Source organism: Mandrillus leucophaeus, unplaced genomic scaffold (assembly GCF_000951045.1).
Source record: "Mandrillus leucophaeus isolate KB7577 unplaced genomic scaffold, Mleu.le_1.0 Scaffold75, whole genome shotgun sequence".
NCBI lineage: Eukaryota > Metazoa > Chordata > Mammalia > Primates > Cercopithecidae > Mandrillus > Mandrillus leucophaeus.
This window is the reverse complement of record NW_012108141.1, coordinates 4,727,952-4,748,590: the sequence shown is the minus strand read 5'-3', so window position 1 is coordinate 4,748,590 and position 20,639 is coordinate 4,727,952. Positions and strand designations below refer to the sequence as shown.

General features: G+C 40.8%; 1 protein-coding gene across 1 annotated transcript in view; it reads right to left on the bottom strand.

Annotated features, from left to right (window-relative positions):
* ANXA3 (annexin A3) overlaps window positions 1-20,639 on the bottom strand; it is a 72,530-nt gene that overhangs the window by 23,065 nt on the left and 28,826 nt on the right. The window contains exons 4-9 of the mRNA XM_011966240.1: window positions 19,063-19,157; window positions 15,897-16,010; window positions 11,404-11,494; window positions 5,846-5,925; window positions 1,789-1,845; window positions 1,335-1,428 (exon numbers count right to left, since the gene is read on the bottom strand). Coding sequence (XP_011821630.1) covers window positions 1,335-1,428; window positions 1,789-1,845; window positions 5,846-5,925; window positions 11,404-11,494; window positions 15,897-16,010; window positions 19,063-19,157 — 531 coding nt within the window. The remainder of the gene's footprint in view (window positions 1-1,334; window positions 1,429-1,788; window positions 1,846-5,845; window positions 5,926-11,403; window positions 11,495-15,896; window positions 16,011-19,062; window positions 19,158-20,639) is intronic.

Sequence of the window (20,639 nt, the reverse complement as noted above, 5' to 3'; positions counted from 1 at the left end):
GAAAATTTGGGTACAAAAGTTTTTGTTTTTCTTTTGTTCCTTTTTAAGGAAATCATCTACGATAAACCCCAAACATCCCTAGATAATTTTCTTCAATGATCTCTCTTTCTCTTCATCAATGATCTCTCTTTCTCTTTCCCCTTCTCTCAAGCAGTAAGCATTTCAAATAGCCTAAATAGTTAAATAATAAATACTTTATCTAGTAAGGAGGGCTATTTTAAATTTGATTTATAGCAGCACCTGGGAAACGATACTATAATCACTAGTCAAATATGTTTTCTCTGGTAAAGAAATCTCAACTCTGAAGACCTCCTTGCACTGAATAAATCATTTCCTAAGGCGGCATGGCCTACTTCACACCTCCCAGAAGGCATCCGAATTTCTTGATCAGTATTTGCCCCAAGCAAAACCTGTACATATGTCACCAAGTATACAGGCATATTTTGTAAGCCAAGTACATTTTCCCCCAATAAATTTTTTAAAAAAGAAATTTTGGAGAGAGACCTAGGGTTATCTGGTTTTTGTTTTACAAACAAAGACATGAATAAAGCAACTATCACTTACTGTTGTCATTATTTTATAAAACAAATGTGATTTTAATGCCAAAAGTTAAGAAAGAACAATTCCAGAATTTCAAAGTCACAGTAACATCCTTATGTTTACTCATCGTTCTGTCAACTTTAAGCTTGGTCTTGCTGTGTGGCTGTTCTGGAAACTAGCACCTGGAAGCCAGAGTCAGAAGATGTTCACCGTAAATGGAGGTTTAGTTTTCTAGGTGCTGTTGCTTCCAGAACAGCTCTAGGAGGTGCCATGAGCAAGAGGGTGGGTGCCCACAATTCCATATAATAGCTGGTCTGACGATAAGAGTCGATTCATTCTACCATTTACCTTCATATCAGAAATAGCTGAAGGTTAATCAGTATTGATGTGTCAACAGAGACTCACCTGCAGTGTCTGGCTTTTCTGGAAGTGGCTAACTAGAGAGAACTGTTAGGTGGAGTGGAAGCAGTTGGGCTTCTCCATCCCACAGGAACAAGCCTTTCTACTCTCACCCTAGAGGTGGCCTCTTTTCTTCTTCCGGCCACCTCCCTCCCCCATCTATTACCTGGTACTCACTAGGTAATCTACTCAGCCTCTACGGAAAAACAAAAGTGTAGTGTCAGGACTTCCTTGAGTGACAATACAGCTTCCTCATTTTGTTTCCTGAAATGTGAATAAATAAACTGGAACAGACTGCAATTTTAAACTTCATTTTTCTAGACCTTTGTATACTAAATGCAAAAACATGTGTAAAAACAACACACAACACAAAGGATTGTAATGTGAGTTCGTACTTAGTTTTAGTTGAGGAAAGCTCCTTAAACACAGGATCTCAGTGAATTTGTCTTCATCCGTGCCCCATCTGTTCTCACCAGCTTTATAGAGAATCTATTCGCAAGAGAATGTTATTAGAGACACAATTATTTTCTTTTTTTGAGAGGTGACATGAGAAGAATGGGAGCCGTATTTTCGAGGTCAGTGCAATCATCTATTATCAAAGTCTCTCACTTTCAGCAGACTAGAAATCAATAATTGGGCTGGCAGGAGCTAAGGAGAATGATAACTACCACTGGGGCAGGCAAAAAGTTAGGGTTGGTATCCTCAAGCCTCAGGCTTCTCTTTCAAACAGGCAAAAAAAAAAAAAAAAAAGCCCCTCCGTTGGTCTACTTTTCTCCTTTTTTCACATAAATGCAAAGGCAGCCACATAGGAGAATAGGTAAAGAAATGTTTTCCCGCTTTGTTACTGACCTGGGCATCTTTTTTGGCCAGATGCTCATCCACTTTCAGACTTTCATCTCTTCTGCCCTAAACAGGGATGACGAAAACAAGGGCCATCCTTTAAAGACAGAAGATTCTAACACACGGTAACTCAACCAGCAAGGGATCTTAGTGGTTTTTTTTCAAAGCAGGACAGGTTGCACAGAAAAATCAGGTACTCTGGGCTCCAGTTCTGTTTCTGCCATTGACTAGTCGTGAAATTTTTAGCAAATCACACAGTTCTATGGGCCTCAGTTCCCTCCTCTGAAAATTCATATATATATATGAATCTTATACATACATTCATACATCTATTCATATATACATCTATTCATATATACATACATTCATATATACATACATTTATATATTCATATATACATACATTCATATATATTCATATATACATACATTCATATATATTCATATATATATGAATATATACATACATTCATATATTCATATATTCATACATTCATATATATTAATATATACATATATTCTATATATATATATATTTAGAGACAGGACCTCGCTCTCTGTCAGCCAGGCTAGAGTGTAGTGCTGCAAATGTAGTTCACTGTAACCTTGAACTCCAAGGCTCAAGCTATCTTCCCGCTTCAGCCTCCTGGGTAGCTAATGTGACTACAGGTGCACACCATCACACACAGCTAATTTTAAAATTTTTTTTAGAGATGGGAATCTCGCTATGTCGCCCAGGTTGGTCTCAAACTCCTGGCCTCAAGCTGTCCCCCCACCTCAGCCTCCCAAATCTCTGGGAATACAAGTGTGGGCCACTGTGCCCAACCCAACACAGAGGTCTTATGTGGAAGAAAAGACAAGGTACAAACTGGGAGAACATATTTGTAACATGTATCCGATAAAGAACTTGTATCCAAAATACATAAAGAACTCTTAAAACTCAATATGAAAATAACAACCCAATTTAAAAATGGTTGAAAGATCTCAATAGGCATCTCACCAAAGACGACACAGAGGTGGCACATGAAAAGACTCTCGACATTGTATGTCATTAGAGAATTACAAATCAAAACAATCAGATGCCACTACACAACCTGTTAGAAGGGCTCAAATCCAAAACACTGACAACACCAAATACTGGTGAGAATGTGGAGCAACAGGAACTCTCATTCACTGCTGATATGAAAGCAAAATGGTGCAGACACCTTGGAAGACAGTTCTGCAGTTTTTTTTATAAAGCTAAATATCTCTTACTATATGATCAAGCAATTGCACCCCTCGGTACTTAACCAAAGGAATTGAAAACATGTCCATACAAAAACCTCCACATGAATGTTTACAGAAGTTTTATTTATAATTGCCAAAACTTGGAAGCAACCAAGATGCCTTTCAGCAGGTGAAATAAATATTCTATACATGGAATATTACTCAGTACTAAAAAGAAATGAACTATCAAGCCATGAAAAGACATAGAGGATCCTTAAAGGCATATAGCCAAGTGAAAGAAGCCAGCCTGAAATGGCTACATACTGTATGATTCCAACTATAGGACATTCTAGAGAGGGCAAAACTACAGAGACAGTAAGATCAGTAGTTGGTGGGGAGGAAGGTATGAACCGGCAGAGCACAGAGGATTTTTAGGACAGTGAAACTACTCTATCATACTGTAATGGTAGACATATGACATTTTACATTTATTAAAATCCATAGAACTATATGACAGAAAGAGTGAACCCTAACGTAAACTACAAACTTCAGTTAATAATAATGTATCAATATTCATTCATCAACTGTAACAAATACACATACTAATGCAAGAGTGAGACCTTCTCTCTCTCTCTCTCTAAACAAAACAAAACAAAACAAAAAAATTAGCCAAGGTGGTGGTGTGCACCTGTGGTCCCAGCTACTCAGGAGGCTGAAGTGGGAGGACTGCTTGGGCCCAGCAGGTCAAGACTATAGTGAGCTGAGATCACACCATGGTTCTCCAGCCTGGGCAACAGAGCGAGATCCTGTCTCAAAATAATAATAATAATAATAATAATAATAATAACGGAAAGGAGAGAGTAGAAGAGGGGCATATCGGAGTTCTTTGTACTTTCTGCTCAATTTCTCCATAAATCTGAAGCTGCTCTAAAAAGTAAAGTTTATTTAAAAAAAAAAAAAAAAAAAACCTCAAAGGCCAGGCGCAGTGGCTCATGCCTGTAATCCCAGCACTTTGGGAGGCTGAAGCGGGTGGATTGATTGAGGTCAGGAGTTTGAGACATCCTGGCCAACATGGTGAAACCCTGTCTCTACTAAAATACAAAAATTAGCCAGGTGTGGTGGCATGCGCCTGTAATCCCAGCTACCAGGGAAGCTGAGGCAGGAGATTTGCTTGAACCTGGGAGGCAGAGGTTGCAGTGAGCGGAAATCGTGCCACTGCACTCCAGTCTGGATGACAGAGTGAGGCTCTGTCTCAAAAAAGAGAAAAAAAAAAAGTCCTCAAAAGTCCCCAAACCAACTGTAATATTAAAGGTTCTATGGTTTAAGTGATGTTTGTGTGCGTGTGTGTGTGTGTGGTGTGTGTGTGTTCATGTACAAATACTTAAGCACATTATAGAAAGACAGGAGACAGAAAGAAAAGATGGGATTACCTGAATTATTTGGCAAATTACAGGTGAATGAAACATTTAGCTACAATTGTTTAAAATGAATTTGTTCGTATTTTCAAACATTAGGTCCTTGCATGACTGTCTGATTTTTGCCTGGTTTCTTTTCTGTGCTGCTGATACTCTGCTGCTGTTTGCTTTCTTCTGGTTCTCTTTCACTGTACACTCTGCTCCAATGATATAAATGCTGATTATCATTGGTCTTAATATAATACTAACAAACCACCACCACCCTGTGTTGATCGCTAAGTACTTCACATGCTCTCTGTTTCTGTTAATCTTCATAACACCCTATGAGTACTTGGCATTATTAGTATTTTAGTTTTACAGATATGAAAATGAATGCTTTAAGACTTAAAGAACTTGTCCAAATATACAAAGCTAGTAGGCAGCATGAGATTCCAGCCCTGTTTGATTCTAGAACCCTGTGCTAGAGCCCTGCTCTGTACTGCCTCCTGTGGGTGGGTGTGTTCATGTCCATACACAAACAGATGTGCACTTATGAATATATACCTCTGAGAGCATATGTCTGCAGCAATGCTTCATAAATTTGGTGTTGTGGGTTCAACCTTCATAAGGTTTTCACATTTAAAGTAATTGAAACCATAATTTAGATAAATCGCTTTCTAATGGCATAATGTCTCACTTTGACAGGTGCTGTTTCAACCACGAGGCTGAGACCATTGTTGGGATTTTCTCACACTTTAGGTGTTATGTAAATCAGCTGAAAGAAAATTGGTGAGATATGGTTTAAATCACTTTCTCTCTTACACATAGCTATGAATATATCTCCTCTTTGACTTTACCATCTTTATGATAAAAGTCACGAGCCTTCTACAAAGAGAAAGCAAGGTGTGGCCTCATTAGGTCACATAGTGATTAATAGTTTGGCAGCTTTTCCAAGGTGGCAAGGCTGAAGTTGCAGCAATCACTTTCTTTTTTTAATCCTGAGACTGATACTCATTTGTTAGTTTAATTCCCATCTCTAAAGACAATTCTTCTGTATCATGCTTCCTATTTAATTTAGAAGCTAACAAAAGAAATATTTATTCTTTGGAGTCCAGAAGAAAATAAACCTGTTCTTTAAAATGGAGACACTTATAATGGAAATAAATATTGTATGTCAGATGATGTATCAGAATGTCTTCTAATGTCAAAATTGTGAAACCTGACCAAAACACCTCCACTTACTGACTCAAATAAGTTTTCTTTGTTGTTACATCATTATGTATGCTTTTATGATTTTGGTTAAACATTACATTGCTTGGTGGCAATGAAAATGTAAAATGAACAAACCATCTCATAAGGAAAATTGTGAACTAATTGTCTCAGTTTGGTTATTTTTAAACTCCCTAAAAATTATTATTGAGCATGCAGATTACTGGGGAGTTAAAAAATAAAAAATAAAACCTTACATCTGCCAAAGTCAACAGAGCTTTCCGGAAGTCACCAGATGTTTCCGAACTAATGTCATCTCCAAGACTCTTCTTGTATACTGAAACCAAATCAGAATGAAATTAAGCCTTGACAAACTGAAAAATACGATTATAAAACAGAAAAGTTTAAATGCCAACACTAGCAAAGAATGGGTATGTGATAAGACAAATCTTGCCCTTTAATTTCTTCATGCTCTTCTGTTGTGAGATGGTACATTCTTCTTGTAACTCTTACTGCACTGTGTTGTGGTAAATGCAAAAGAATAGAAAGAGTTGTCATTCTGGAGCAAATCATGGTTTATTTCATCTGACAATGGCACTAAGGGATGCATAGTGGAAAAGCTGGGGTGGATGAGCTACTAGTTTGCCTTTCAATTTCCATTCTGACCATCTTCCATACTAAGAGAACCCTAACCTTAAGCAAGACACAATGCACACAGCTTAAAAACTATATTCCCAGCTTTCCTCTTAGCTAGTGCAGTCCTATAACTTAGTTCTTCACAATGAAATGAAGACAGACAAATATGACTTTGCTGGGAAATCTCCTTAAAGGGATGGGACCACGTTCATCTTAGTCCTTCCTCCATTTGACTGCCTTGCATGTGAACTGATATCTGCATCTTGGGCAGCCATCTTGGACTGTGAAGATAAGGACCACTTCCTAGGGATGGCATAAAAGTAATCAAGAAGAAGCCTGAGTTCCTAAAAGCTTTTAGTAGCTGTCATACTAGTCCTAGAATTGCCAATGTCTAGACTTCTACATATGATTAAAATAAACTTCTACTTTTTGTAAGCCACTGTAATTTTTCTGTTTTATTGAATCTAACCCTAATCGCAAGGAATATAACTAAACTATATTTTTTAGTATCTCCCAAAAGTAAGAAAGCTACCTCAAAACATGCCATCTCCCTTTACAAATGCCAATTGTGTGTTCATGTATTTCAGTACTGACTAGATGTAGCCCCTTTTGCATGGCCTGTGATGTGTGGTGCCCATCAGTCTTAAATCTCTGTCTGCCCCATCCATGGGGTGGTGATTCTCTTGGAGCCACTATACACCTGGTTGTAGGTGACACCATGTGGCTATTTGAACTCTGTCTTTATCATTCTCAAGAACTCTATAAATTATCCATAATAGCCATGAGAATTCTCATCTTTTTAAACCAATGAAAGACAATTATAGAAAGTGATATGAGATTATCCAATAGCAAGAACTGCATTGAGATGGAAACTTCTTCAGCATGATTTTAGTAAGTCTCCTTTTTATGAAATCTAATTTTTCAAAGCAATTCATATAAGCAAAATCCACCAAAAATGTGTGTTATTTTTCTAAATAATAATATTTAGTAGGCATCATTAAACCTAATAGTTGTGATATTGTTACATCTATCCTTCATTCTGGCTAGATAAAAACTTTAAATTTGAAAATATCAAGTAAAAGAATGAAGCTGCCATTTGTTAGAACTTGGGGAAGTATTTTATAATTTTGGAATTATTTAGATGAGACTTTATAAGTCATTTCACACAGCCTCTCCCTTTACATGAAATATTTTGTGGGAAATTAGACTAAAATATTATTTCAATCTAAGCTGACAACTACTTTATGCATTTTGAGGCACAGTAGAGTGTAAAATTAAATAGAGTATTTTAACAATACAGGTGTCTGGACTAGAACTTTGAGTTCCTGATACCTGTTTCAGTGTTCCCTCACACATCATTGACTTTAGAATACTGAAAAAAGTTAAGAATTTAGATCTCTATTTATTTAGACCCTATTGTGCCACTGTACCGGATAAGCTATACAAGACGTCTGGTCCCTTTATGAGGGCCAACTTGATCGTGACTTCCTGAATCCATTGTATCTTCTGTCTTAGAGAATGAGTGACACAGAAAAGGAGACAAAGACAACAGAATAATAAAGAACTGAAAGACTCCTAGAAATAATGAAGAAAACAGTAGCCAAGAATAACCAAAAACTATGCACAAATATTTATAAGCCTTGGGTAGACAAACACCATGTGGTAAGGGAGGGGATGTTACTTGCTGGTGTCAAGAACATGAGAAGCAAAAAGGAAGAGGAACAGTTACTGTCATGGAAAACATTAGCACGGGAAGCAATGGATGCCTGCGGCCGAGAGACTGACAACATAACTGGGTCCCTCGGGTAGTGCTATGACTTGAATCTCTGTAAAGCTTGGCTATGCATGATTGAGACAATTTCCTTCTTGATCTTCTTGTGTATCATTAATCTCTAGTAACCAAGGTAACCTTGAGGCAGTTGTATCCCTTGTAGCCTCAGAGAGCATTACTCACATAGAAATTGAGGCTCTGGTAACTTTGTGCTATTATCATTTGTCATATCTTCACAACACTATCCTGAATGCTAAAGGTTTCACTTGGCTCTTAAGATCTTAACCTCAATTTTGAGGACACTCATTTAATAAATATTTGCACTTATCTCCCCCACTGTTCTTAGAACTGAGGCTACAGTAGTGAACAACATAGACAAAAATCTTCATCCTTATAAAGCTTACATCCTGGAAGTGTTTGTACCTAAATGCTGGGCTCCAGGGATCTGTCACAGGGCAGGTCCACTAGGGGAGCAGCGACTCTTCTAAGAAACACCAGAAAATACCAAGCCAACTTGGGATACAGTGCATGGCTCTGATGATGGGTTTTGTAAAATACGTAAACCTTGTTGAACTGAAATATTTTAAACACCTACAACATAACCTTTGTGCATTAATGATGAAGCAGTTCTCTTGTCTACTTCTTTCTGTTCCCACTCCCTTTTAGGTTCCACCAGTAGTAGGGAGTAGAGGGGGACTGGAAGGCAGGAGGTGGAAAGAAGTGCAAGATATTTGATGGCTATTCATATCAGTGTCAACCCAGTGAAGGTCGTTCACCTTGACAGCAGCAATGGCTCTAGTTCCTAGAACAAGTCACTTTCCCTCTTTTCAGAGGTCTGAACTCCTGCTCCTTAAGCCTCTGCTCTGAGCCCCTAAGGTACCAACATCAGCCAGGTATATCCCTCTTCTAACTTCCAGTTTCTGACAAACTCAACCTCTTTCCTCTGTTGTCTCAGGTCTGGGGGGTTATACTCTGCATGAATCCCTTTGTTCCCCTTTTCCTTTCTTAGTTCTCTGAAAGGTGTTTAGCAATTCTTTTTTTTTTTTTTTTCCAAGACAGTGTCTCAGTCTGTCACCCAGGCTGGAGTGCAGTGGCATGATCAAGGCTTACTGGGGCCTCAATCTCTTAGACTCAAGTGATCCTCCCATTTCAGCCTCCTGAGGAGCTGGGACTGTAGGCGTGCACCACCACACCCGGCTAATTTTTGGTATTTTTTGTAGAGACAGGGTTTTGTCATGTTGCCTGGGCTGGTCTTAAACTCCTTGGCTCATGCGATCTGCCCACCTCAGTCTCCCAAAATGCTAGGATTATAGGCGTGAGCCACTGTGCTCAGCTTAAGCAATTCTTTTGAGACGGAATCTCACTCTGTTGCCCAGGCTGTAGTGCAGTGGTGCGATCTCGGCTCACTGTAACCACTGTCTCCTGGGTTCAAGCAATTCTCCTGCCTCAGCCCCCTGAGTAGCTGGGACTACAGGTGCGTGCCACCATGCCCGTTTAATTTTTTTTGTATGTTTTAGTAGAGACAGGATTTCACCATATTGGCCAGACTGGTCTCAAACTCCTGACCTTGTGATCCACCGGCCTTGTGATCAGCCTCTTAAAGTGCTGGGATTACAGGCATGAGCCACCGTGCCAGACCCTTTAAGCAATTCTTTTTTTTATTATTTTTTTATTTTTGAGACAGAGTCTTGCTCTGTCGTCCAGGCTGGAGTGCAGTGGTGCAATCTCGGCTTACTGCAACCTCCGCTTCCAGGGTTCACACCATTCTCCTGCCTCAGCCTCCGGAGTAGCTGGGACTATAGGCGCCCGCCACCATGCCCGGCTAATTTCTTTTTGTATTTTTAGTAGAGACGGGGTTTCAACGTGTTAGCCAGGATGGTCTCGATCTCCTGACCTCGTGATCCGCCTGCCTTGGCCTCCCAAAGTGCTAGAATTACAGGCTTGAGCCACCACGGCCGGCCAGCAATTCTTTATATTACATTTTTTCTGTCAAAATACCTAGTGCTGTTTCTGTTTTTCTGATTAGAACCCAATTAGCACATCAATAACAAAATAGTTACCTGTCATTGAAGTATTTACCTTCTAACAAGAATTTCCCAAAGCAACCTCTTTAACACCCACCTGAGGACCAATATGTCCTCCTTCTTTGGACCTCTCCCACTGCAAAAGCTCCTATGACACAACTGACCTCCGTGAGACACAAACAGAGAAACTGTGGCTTCCTTAAAGTACTTGGAGAAGGTTCTATGGGGCTGCTGAATAGTAAGGAATTGGGCTGGTCTTATTCCTGATTCCTGGGAGGTAAACTCTAAATCCTTTGGATTTCCCAGGTCATAGGTGTGTCTTTATTACTCATGGTTGGTCTCTTGGACTGCAGCTCAGTTATGCTAACAAGACGACTTAGAATAAAGGCTGGTCACATTAGAAAGATCAACCATATGATTAAAAGGTTGAGGCTTTGAGCCACAATATTAGCCTGATGTTTGGGGAGTGTAGGGGGACTGGAGATTGAGTTCAATCACATGAACAATGGTTCAACTAATCATGCTTATATAATGAAACCCCAATAAAAACTAAGGCTACCTATAATCAAGTGAGCTTGCGGGTTGTGTCAGGAGAGTGGAAGCTTCCACTGGACCCTTCCCAATATCTCCCTATGCAGTCTCTGCATTTGATTGGCCCTGATTTGTTTCCTTTATGATAATACCGCATTTGTCAATACAGCACTTTCTTGAGTTCTGTGTCATTCTGGTGTGCTATTGAACCTGAGAGTAGTGAGAACCCTGAATTTGTAGCCAGTCAGTTAAAAGCATGTGTAGTCTGAAAACACCTGAGCTTGTGGGCTGGTGTCTGAGGTGAAGGTAGTCTTGTGGGGACTGTGACCTTAACCTGTGAAGTCACACTAACCTTGGGTAGTTAGAGTCAGAATTGCATTGCAGAGACTTTCTAACTTTACACAGCCAGCAGACTATTAGGTCTTTTAACTAATTCTATTGAATCCTCATGCTCAACACATCCTCTAAATTAATCTAATTTCCCACACCAAAAATCGTGGATCTAATCTGAGTGATTTTTAACACCTCATAATAAAATATGATCTGAGTCTCTTCCATTGATGAAAATGGTTAATTCAATTAATGAGAGATTGCTGAGAGCAAAATCCACTGCAGCTATAATATTATGAACATAAAGCATTAATGCTATTGTTATGTAGCAGTATCTAGCTCAGATCATATTCCAATTTTTCCTGGAAACCCATAGTCTTCAGCTGATTTTAGAATGTATTCTCCTTTCTATAAGTCTTGTCCTCTCAAAATGCCTCATGAAGAGATTGGGAGGATTCTGGGAAAAGCAACATTGGCTCGAATATGTGTGAACAGTGGTGAAGGTAAGCAGAAAATAAGATACCTGTATAATAGGCTTGAGAGATCTCCTTCATTTGCCTGCTTGTCCTGGTAGTTAAGATTTCAGTCAAGGCATCTTCATTTGTTCCAGCACCCTAAAAAGGAAAAGGAAATCTAATTTTTAGAACACTCAAATAACTTAATCTCATGCCTTTTGGTCTTAATATCTTGTTTTATATAGATGAAATGACAATTTTGAGTAAATCAATACAAGGTTCTCTATTGCTCTGAAGTAGTTTTCTATTTTTCCATATATTTTAGTATTAACATAAATCATCTGGAATAAAGTGACATCAAATTTTTCACTCTAGTGTAAAAATCAATTGAATAATTCTAGAAATATATAGTACAAAAGAAAAAGCCTGTGTCATTCAAGATCAGAAGTGAGAGTCTAACAGGATTAACCCTAGCAACATTCAAACATGCCACTATGTTTAGAAAAGGCTCTACAATACTTTTGAATGAGTTCATCCTTGCATCACTGTACTGGGTCTATCAGCACGTATCATCCTCTTCATACAGGGAGCTTTTCAAATCCTCGGTAATGTGCATCATGGGCCTGGCTGGCATGGGGACTAATTACCCGTCAGCCTTGTTTATATCAAGGTCACTGAATCACACTGTGACTCCAAGAAAAGTCATGTACACTAAGACTTGATCGAATAAGGCCAGTGCAGCATATGAACAGAGACTGAATTCTGTCTCTCTGTAGCAGAGATTCCTAGTTTCCCACAGTACCTCTTTTGTCTTTCTTGCTTAGTAATAGAACCCCCAGCTTGTAACTTGGTACATAGCTACCCAAATAAAGGCTATGTTTCTCAGTTTCCTTTACAGTGAAATATGTCCACATAACTAAACTCTGACCGATGAGATATAGGCAGAAGTACCATATGCATGCTCAGGGAGTATCCTTAGAGTGAGGGAGTGAACCCTTCTTTGTCCTTTACTCTTTTGAGTTGACTGGAATGAAGACATAATGACTGAGTCATGAGCTGCCATCTTTAACCAAGAAGTGAAAACCATGGGTTAAAGAAGGCAGACCCTCAAGATAGTAGGAGCCTGAATCTCTGATAATGGTGGTGCCATCACAGCCTGCTCAGGGCTACTTACTCTGAATTTCTTTTATGTAAAAGAGAAACTGTTCTAATACTTATTGGTGAATCTAATCCTTACAATTACACCTGCTAAACCCTCCCCATTGGGTAGCCATAGAAAAACAATGCTCAGACTTCACTTCAAGAGAATCAGCTGCAAAGAATGCAGTTGGCTAACAGCCTCCAACTGCCACACCTTTAGATCTACCAGAGTTCACACTGAGGTCATGCCCTCTCCAGGTGGCTGTCAGTCAATGACTGTAAACAGCAGGGGTACTGGACTTGCACCCAACACAGAACTCCTCCAAAGGGCAGTCTTTGCTCAGGGGCTCCCCAACAGCCTGCCAAGGCTTTCTTGGAGCTTCACCATGCACTGAGGCTCTTCCTAATCTCAGCCTACTTCCTCTCCTCTCTCTCACAGGTGTCAGGCCTGCACTGCAGTCTGAAGGTTCACCCCACCTACCCTGCTCTTCTCCTCTTTATCCTTCACAGGCGTTTCTCACAATAAATCTCTTGTACATCAAATTCCATCTTGCCATCTGCTTCTCAGATGCCCATATGTCCTCCATGGAAAAGAAGATAACTCCATTGCCTGATGACAAGGCAGAATATGGCTTATGCCTCAGATCTAGGCTCCCTTCATTTTCCTCCTTCCTATTAATTAATATGTTGAGCACCCACTTCATTTCAGAAGTTGCTCTAGGAACAGAAGATATAGGCCAAGACCAATGAGGTTCCCTGCCATGGTGGAGGTTTGCCTTTTAGTTAGATGAAAAAAGGTAATAAACAAATGGATTTTAAAAACAGACAAGGCCAGGTGCAGTGGCTTACACCTGTAATCCCAGTACTTTGAGAGGCCGAGGCGGGAGGATTGCTTAAGCTCAGGAGTTTGAGACCAGCCTGAGCAACATAGCAAGACTCTGTCTCTACAAAAAATTTTTTTTAATCAGCCAGGTGTGGCAGTGTGTGCCTGTAGTCCCAGCTGCTCAGGAGGCTGAAGTTGGAGGATTGCTTGCCCGGGAGGTTGAGGCTGCAGTGAGCCATAATTGCACCACTGTACTAGAGCCTGAGCAATGAAGCGAGACCTTGTCTCAAAAACAAATAAATAGACAAGATACTTTTAGGCAGTAATAAGTGCAGGTAAGAAAATATATTTGAGTGAATTAATGGAAAATGTCTGGAGGAAAAGCATTCCAGATGGAAGAAACATCATGTATAAATGTCTCAAAACAAGAATAAGCTTATGATGTTCAAGGAGCAGAGAAAAGGTCAGTGTAGCTACAGCATTAATGGGTGAGCAGGAGGGGGTATGATGGTCAGTTTTATGCGCCAGCTTGGCCAGGCTATAATGCCGCTTATTCAATCAAACACTAATCTATGTGTTGCCGTGAAGGTATTTTGTAGCAGTTTATTATTGATTCACTTTAAGTAAGGGAGATTACCTTTCTCGGTAGACCTGATCCAATCAGTTGAAAGGGCTTAAGACCAGAGGTGAGGCTCCTGTTTAGAAGATTCTTTCTGTGGACAGCTTCAGCTTGTGCCCAAGAGTTCCAGCCTGCCTTTCCTGACAGTCTGCCCTACAGATTTTGAACTTGCCTAACCAATCCCATAATCATGTAACCAATTCTTCTTCTTTTTTTTTTTTTTTTTTTTTTTTTGAGACAGGGTCCCAGGCTGGAGTGCAGTGGCAGAGTCGTGGCTCATTGCAGCCTAGACCTGCTGGGCTTAAGTGACTCTCCCACCTCAGCCTCCCAAACAGCTGGGACTACAGGCATGAGCCACCATGCCTGGCTAATTTTTTTTTTCTTCTTCTTCTTCTTTTTTTTAATTATACTTTAAGTTCTAGGGTACATGTGCACAACGTGCAGGTTTGTTACATATATATACATGTGCCATGTTGGTGCGCTGCACCCATTAACTTGTCATTTACATTAGGTATATCTCCTAATGCTATCCCTCACCCTCCCCCCTCCCCACAACAGGCCCTGATGTGTGATGATCCCCTTCCTGTGTCCAAGTGATCTCATTGTTCAATTCCCACGTATGACTGAGAACATGCGGTGTTTGGTTTTCTGTTCTTGCGATAGTTTGCTGAGAATGATGGTTTCCAGCTGCATCCATGTCCCTACAAAGGACACTTAAGACCTGGGCTTAAGTAATTCTCCCACCTTAGCCTCCCAAATAGCTGGGACTACAGGCATGAGCCACCACGCCTGGCTAATTTTTAAAAAATTTTTGTAGAGACAAGTTCTCACTATGTTGCTCAGTCTGAGGCTGGTTTTGAACTCCTGAGCTCCAGCAATCCTCCCACCATGGCCTCCAATTCTTTCCAGTAAATTTTTGTTGTTGTTGTTTTGAGACAGGGTCTCACTGTCACCCAGACTGAAGTGCAGTGGCACAATCTTAGCTCACTGCAGCCTCGACCTTCTGGGCTCAGGTGATCTTCCTACCACAGCCTCCCAAGTAGCTGGGACTACAGGAATGCACTACTATGCACAGCTAATTTTTTTTTTATTTTTTGTAGAGACAGGGTTTCTCCAAGTTGCCCAGGCTGATCTCAAACTCTTGAGCTCAAGCAATCTACCTACCTTGGCTTCCCAAAGTATTGGGATTACAGGCACGAGTCATAGCACCTGGCCTTACAATAAATCTTTTAACGCCTATGTCCTGCCTATTGGTTCAGCTTCTCTGAGGGAACCCTCACTGATATAAATAGAATTTTAAAAAGTCACCGAGTTAGACAGGACCTGCACTATTGGGTAATGAAGGTCATGATAAGCAGCTTGGATTTTAAGTGTTCAAAGCCATTGGAAATTTATGCAGGTAAATAACATAATCTGATTTTTTAAATAAATTAATAAAAATAATTTTGGCTATTCTGTGTAGAATGAATTTGAGGTGGGCAAAAATGGAGGCAAAGGGACTAGTTAGAAGCCTATTGATACGGACCAGTCAAGAGATGATGGTGGTCAGGCTAGAACAGTAGCAATGGATTTTGAGAGAAGTGCACACATTTACAGTGGATTTTGAAGTAAAACTAATGAACTTGCTGATAGATTTGGGAGTGTGGAAGGGTAAGAGAAAACAAGGGCTCAAGGATAATGCTAGGTTTTTAGCTTCAGTGTTGGGGTTTATGACAGTGCCATTTACTTTCAATGATGACAAACTAGAGAACTTGACTCTTCATGTCAAACAAAAGATATGACAAAATTCTTCCAGCCCAGGAACATCTGGGCTTAAGGTTCTACAACTGTTCCCTATTTCAGAGTCATTCTACCACTGGGAGAGTACAGACCAAAATGGCATCCAAGTCCACCCATCACAAGTGTGCACTGCCAGAAAGTCACTATTTTTGATGACTCGGTCAAACCCTGGGCAGAAATGGCTTGTGGGGGGCTCATACCTTCATGGATTTCTTTAGCTGCTTTGCATCAAAGACTGCTGGTGGAGTCACTAGGGCCACCATGAGATGCTCAAAATGGCCAGAGAGATCACCCTTCAAGTCATCTTTCAGCTCCTAAAATCAAAAAACCAAGGAGAAAAATGTGAAATACTTTTCCTCTCTCTTCCTCTAAAGTCACCTAGTGAAAGATGAACATATGTATCAAAATCAGGCAAAACACGTCCATCCACAGGGAATAAACAGAAGTGTTGAAAATATTTCTATGAATATTAATCTGCATTTTCTAATTACTCCCAAATTGTTCTGTTTTGTAGAGGTTTTTTGAAGGAGAGCCAAATGGGAGGACTTCATGAGTGCCACAGTTAGGAACTGTATTCAAATGCATTTCCTAGGTCCCCCGTGCTTTCAATGCTTAGGTTGGGGTGAGGGAAGAGGAAGAGGAACCCTTATAAATTCACACGCAGCGTCACTGGGAGGTGCTCTATTCCTGGGTGTCCTGCCTCTCAGTAACTCCCAAAGAGCTCCAAGAGGAAGGGGAAGGGAGGCCAGTGGCTGGCCATGTGTCTCTGGTGAGAACGTGGAACTAGGTGGCATCCGAAGCAATTTTCTGGCAACAAGTAAAGAAAAAAAAACCCTAAGTATGGCAATATGTTAGACTTTTTTTTTTTGGACAAATAATAATTGTACTTATTCATAAAGTACATAGTGATGTTTCAATACATATAATGTATGGTAATCAGATCAGGGTAATTGCATACCCATCATCTCAAACATCTAACATTTTTTTGTTTTAGGAATATTCAGTATCCTCCTTGTAGCTATTTGAAACTACATTATTGTTAACTGAGTCATCCTACAGGGCTATGGAACACTAGAACTTAGCCTCTTACAGACATTACCCATTGATATTGTTTTGAGTACTGTTTTCACACGTAAGGACAGTCCATCTCCCCTGCCTAAAGGGGGGTAACAGGGTTTCTACTTTCAATATTCAATGGCATAATACTGAATAATGTTTGTTCCTGCTCCTGATAATTTTCAGCTCTGAAATAGAGGCTGGTAGCCTCTGAGCCTGCTGCAACGCCGTGGGCACAGACCGACACTACCACACTCCTGGGGGGTGCAGCAGCAGCACGTTCCTGCTGAAACAAATGGGATGGCGTTCAGTGTTCCCAGCTCTGCTTTAATTGCCACAGCATTTTTTTCCTCTCTAAATGGTAAATTTCACTACCATCTGTCCTCAATCCAAGCCACTGCAACCGAATCTTACTTCACAGATCTCATCCTATTCCACTGTGAGAAATGGTTGTTCCCCTCCACCTCCATCTTTCTTCCATATTTTGGAAATACTGAAAGGCCAATAGATCACTCACCTTCTCTTTATGTGAAAGTGTTGTCTTGCCCAGAAGCCAGGCAATTCATTCAATTCAACAAATGTTTTCTGGGCACCTGCTCTGTGCTAGGCCTTTAAAGGTAAGTTAGACAAAGTCTTTATCCTAAGACATTCTGCCCTCATGGGAAACACAGAAATATTCAAAGGTAAAATTTCCATATTATATGTTAAGTATCTGATAAAGGGAGCTCAGAGACGGGTGTCTTAATGGAGCCCGGGGGCCTGGAGAACACTTCCAGGCGGTAATTCCTGAGCTGCCTGTGGATGGTCACCAGACCCTCTCAACAGTCTCCATTTGTACCTTTTCCCTCCACAATTCATTATCTACAGCAGCCAAAATAATCCTTTAAAAATAAAAACTGCATTATATTATTCCTCTGCTTACAAACCTCCAGTGGTTCCCTGTAGCCCTTAGAATAAAATCTAAACTCTACCAAGACCCTTAGCATGTTCTCAACCTCTCTCCAGCCTCATCTCTTTCTTCTGCCCCCTTCACTTTCTACGTTCCTGCCATATTGGAATTCTTTATTTCTCACATATTCCCTGCTTCTTTTTGCATCAGGGCTTTTGTATTTGCTGTACCTTAAATACCATCTCCTGGTCAAGCAGAGCAGAACCCCTAGTATTGTTTAGGCTTAGTGGGGAGTACGGTAACAACCCCTCACTGACATTCTTTCATCACCCTATCTGCAGGAGCCACTCACCAGTCACTGTCTATCATATAAACCATTTTAATTCTTTCATGTCACTTATCATATCTGAATTACTTTTATTTACTTGTTTATTATATTCTAATAGAATGTTAGCTCCATGAAAGAAGGCAGGATCTGCTTTCTATACCAGTCTATATCCAATGTCTAGGATATCTCCTAACACAGATTAGTACTCGAAAATAGGCGTTGGACAAAGAAACTGTATAGCAAAGACTAAGTCTTACTTTTTGCTTTTTTTTTTTTTTTTTTTTTGAGACAGAGTCTTGCTCTGTTGCCGGGCTGGATCAATCTCGGCTCGCCGAAGCCTCCGTCTCCCGGGTGCAAGCGATTCTCCTGCCTCAGCCCTCAGCCTCCCGAGTAGCTGGGATTACAGGCATGTGCCCTCACACCAGGCTAATTTCTGCATTTTTAGTAGAAATGGGGTTTTACCATGTTGGTCAGGCTGGTCTCAAACTCCTGATCTCAGGTGATCCTCCTGCCTGGGCCTCCCAAAGTTACTTGTTCTTATACAGTTAGTTTCTGCTAATCACTAAATTTTCATTTGCTGAATGAATCAAACCTATAACTACAAAAGTATTTTAAAATTGAAAGAGAAATAAAAGGTTGTCTAAGACAGAATTAGTCAGATAGTTGGCCTGGTAATTCTTTGTTGTGGAGGGCTGCCTTGAGCATTCTCGGATGCTTGTAGCATCCCTGACCTATGCCTACTACACGCTAGAAGTACCCCCCACCATCCTGTTTGTGATCATCAGAACGTCTCCATTCATCCCAAATGTCCCCTGGGGAGCAAAATCACTTCTGGTTTAGAACCCACTGGGCTAAGGCAAACCATATCCTACAAGTGAAGAAACTGAGGCCCAGAAAGACCAAGTAATATGCCCAAAGTCAGTCAGCCAGTTCAAGGCAAAACCACAACTCAGATTCCAGGCTCCTGACTGGGTGCGCAGGGCATCTTCTGTTACACTCAGCCTGAAACAGAAAACTGTAGGCATAACCATGTGGGAGCGACCATGGTACATTAACGATCTCTTTACTGCCTGTCATGTGAACATGACCTTACCTTTCCATATGCTGCCTGATATTCCTTAACAATCAGCTGCCGCTGTGCATTTGACCTCTCAGTCAGAATGCTGATGAGCATTTTCTCATCAGTGCCTAAAGGAAACAAAAGTTATTTTACTCAGTATTGATGCTCAATATCTGTCTTGACCTAAAGCAAAATGATCAATAGCCTGAGACAAATGCAGAGAGTAAGGCATTTTAATTCCCAGCTTCTTACCTGGTTGGGATCGTTATTTATTTATTTGTTTTGGTTGCCTGAGTTTTGGAAAAGAAAGTTATCTTTATTTGGATAGTTTTGGGGGAAGGAAACAATCATTGTCTAAATACTCCTTTCTGTACATCAGACAAAAGAACGTACTACTTTTGAACTTGACGTTTTTACCTTTATGAGGTTTGGTTACTGTCTTATTGCCTTTTATTTCTCTCCCATAGTTGATATCAAAATATTTCTTCCCTGGAAAACAGGAACTAACCCTTAATGAGAATCTTCCCTGCATGAAACGCCCTTTTATTCATTGCCATAGTTAATATTCACAGGGGCCCGCTGTACTAAAGATGAAGACATGAACTTATCTTCCTTGCCAAAGTCACACAACTTCTGAGTGGTCCAGCAAGAAGTTGAACCCAAATCTCTGACCACAAAACATATATTTCTATCTCTGGTCCACATCTCTCTCATGCATTTCTTCCACATCCCTCCATCCCTCCCTCCCTCCCTCCCTCCGTTTCTTCCTTCTTTCCTTCCTCCTTCCTCCCTCCCTCCTTCCCACCCTCCCCCTTTCCTCCCTTCCTTCCTTCCTCCCTTCCTCCCTTCCTCCCTTTCTCCATCTCTCTCTCTCCCCACCACCCTCTCTCTCCCATTGCCTAGGCTGCAATGCAATGGCACCATCTCGGCTCACTGCAACCATCACCTCCCGGGTTCAAGCAATTCTCCTGCCTCAGCCTCCCAAGTAGCTGGGATTACAGGCATGTGCAATCATGCCTAGCTAATTTTTTTTTCATTCAGTAGAGATGGGGTTTCACCACGTTGATCAGGCTGGTCTTGAACTCCTGACCTCAGATGATCCACCCGCCTCAGCCTCAGAAAGTGCTGGGATTTCAGGGGTAAGCCACCGCATCTGGCCTCTCTCATGAATTTCAAACCCATATACAAAATGAATTGTTTGTAAGTGAAAGGTAACATCAGGCCAGAGCTGATGCTGGCCTGCCTGAGAATGACCTCAAGATCACTCTTATTTTGGTGACTACAGTAGTAAGATAAACGTGGAAAGTTGTGTCTTATTAATTTCCCAGCCCACGATGATACCTGGTTTGGGGAGCTGTGAATTGGCTTGCAGGCCTAGAGCACGCATGACTAGAGAGGTATAAAAGAGCACCCGCAACTCAACGCTCAACTTCTTTGTGTCAAGGTGACCCTCACAGACCTCATCTACACACTTCCAAGGCAGTGGTACATAACTTACATCAATGATGACGCAAAAGCTTCTGTGTACTTGTTTAGCTGCTGGGCCTCCCAGTGAAAGATGCTGCCTTTCTGTGTCTTTGGTTTTATATTCTTTTTTTTTTTTTTTTTTT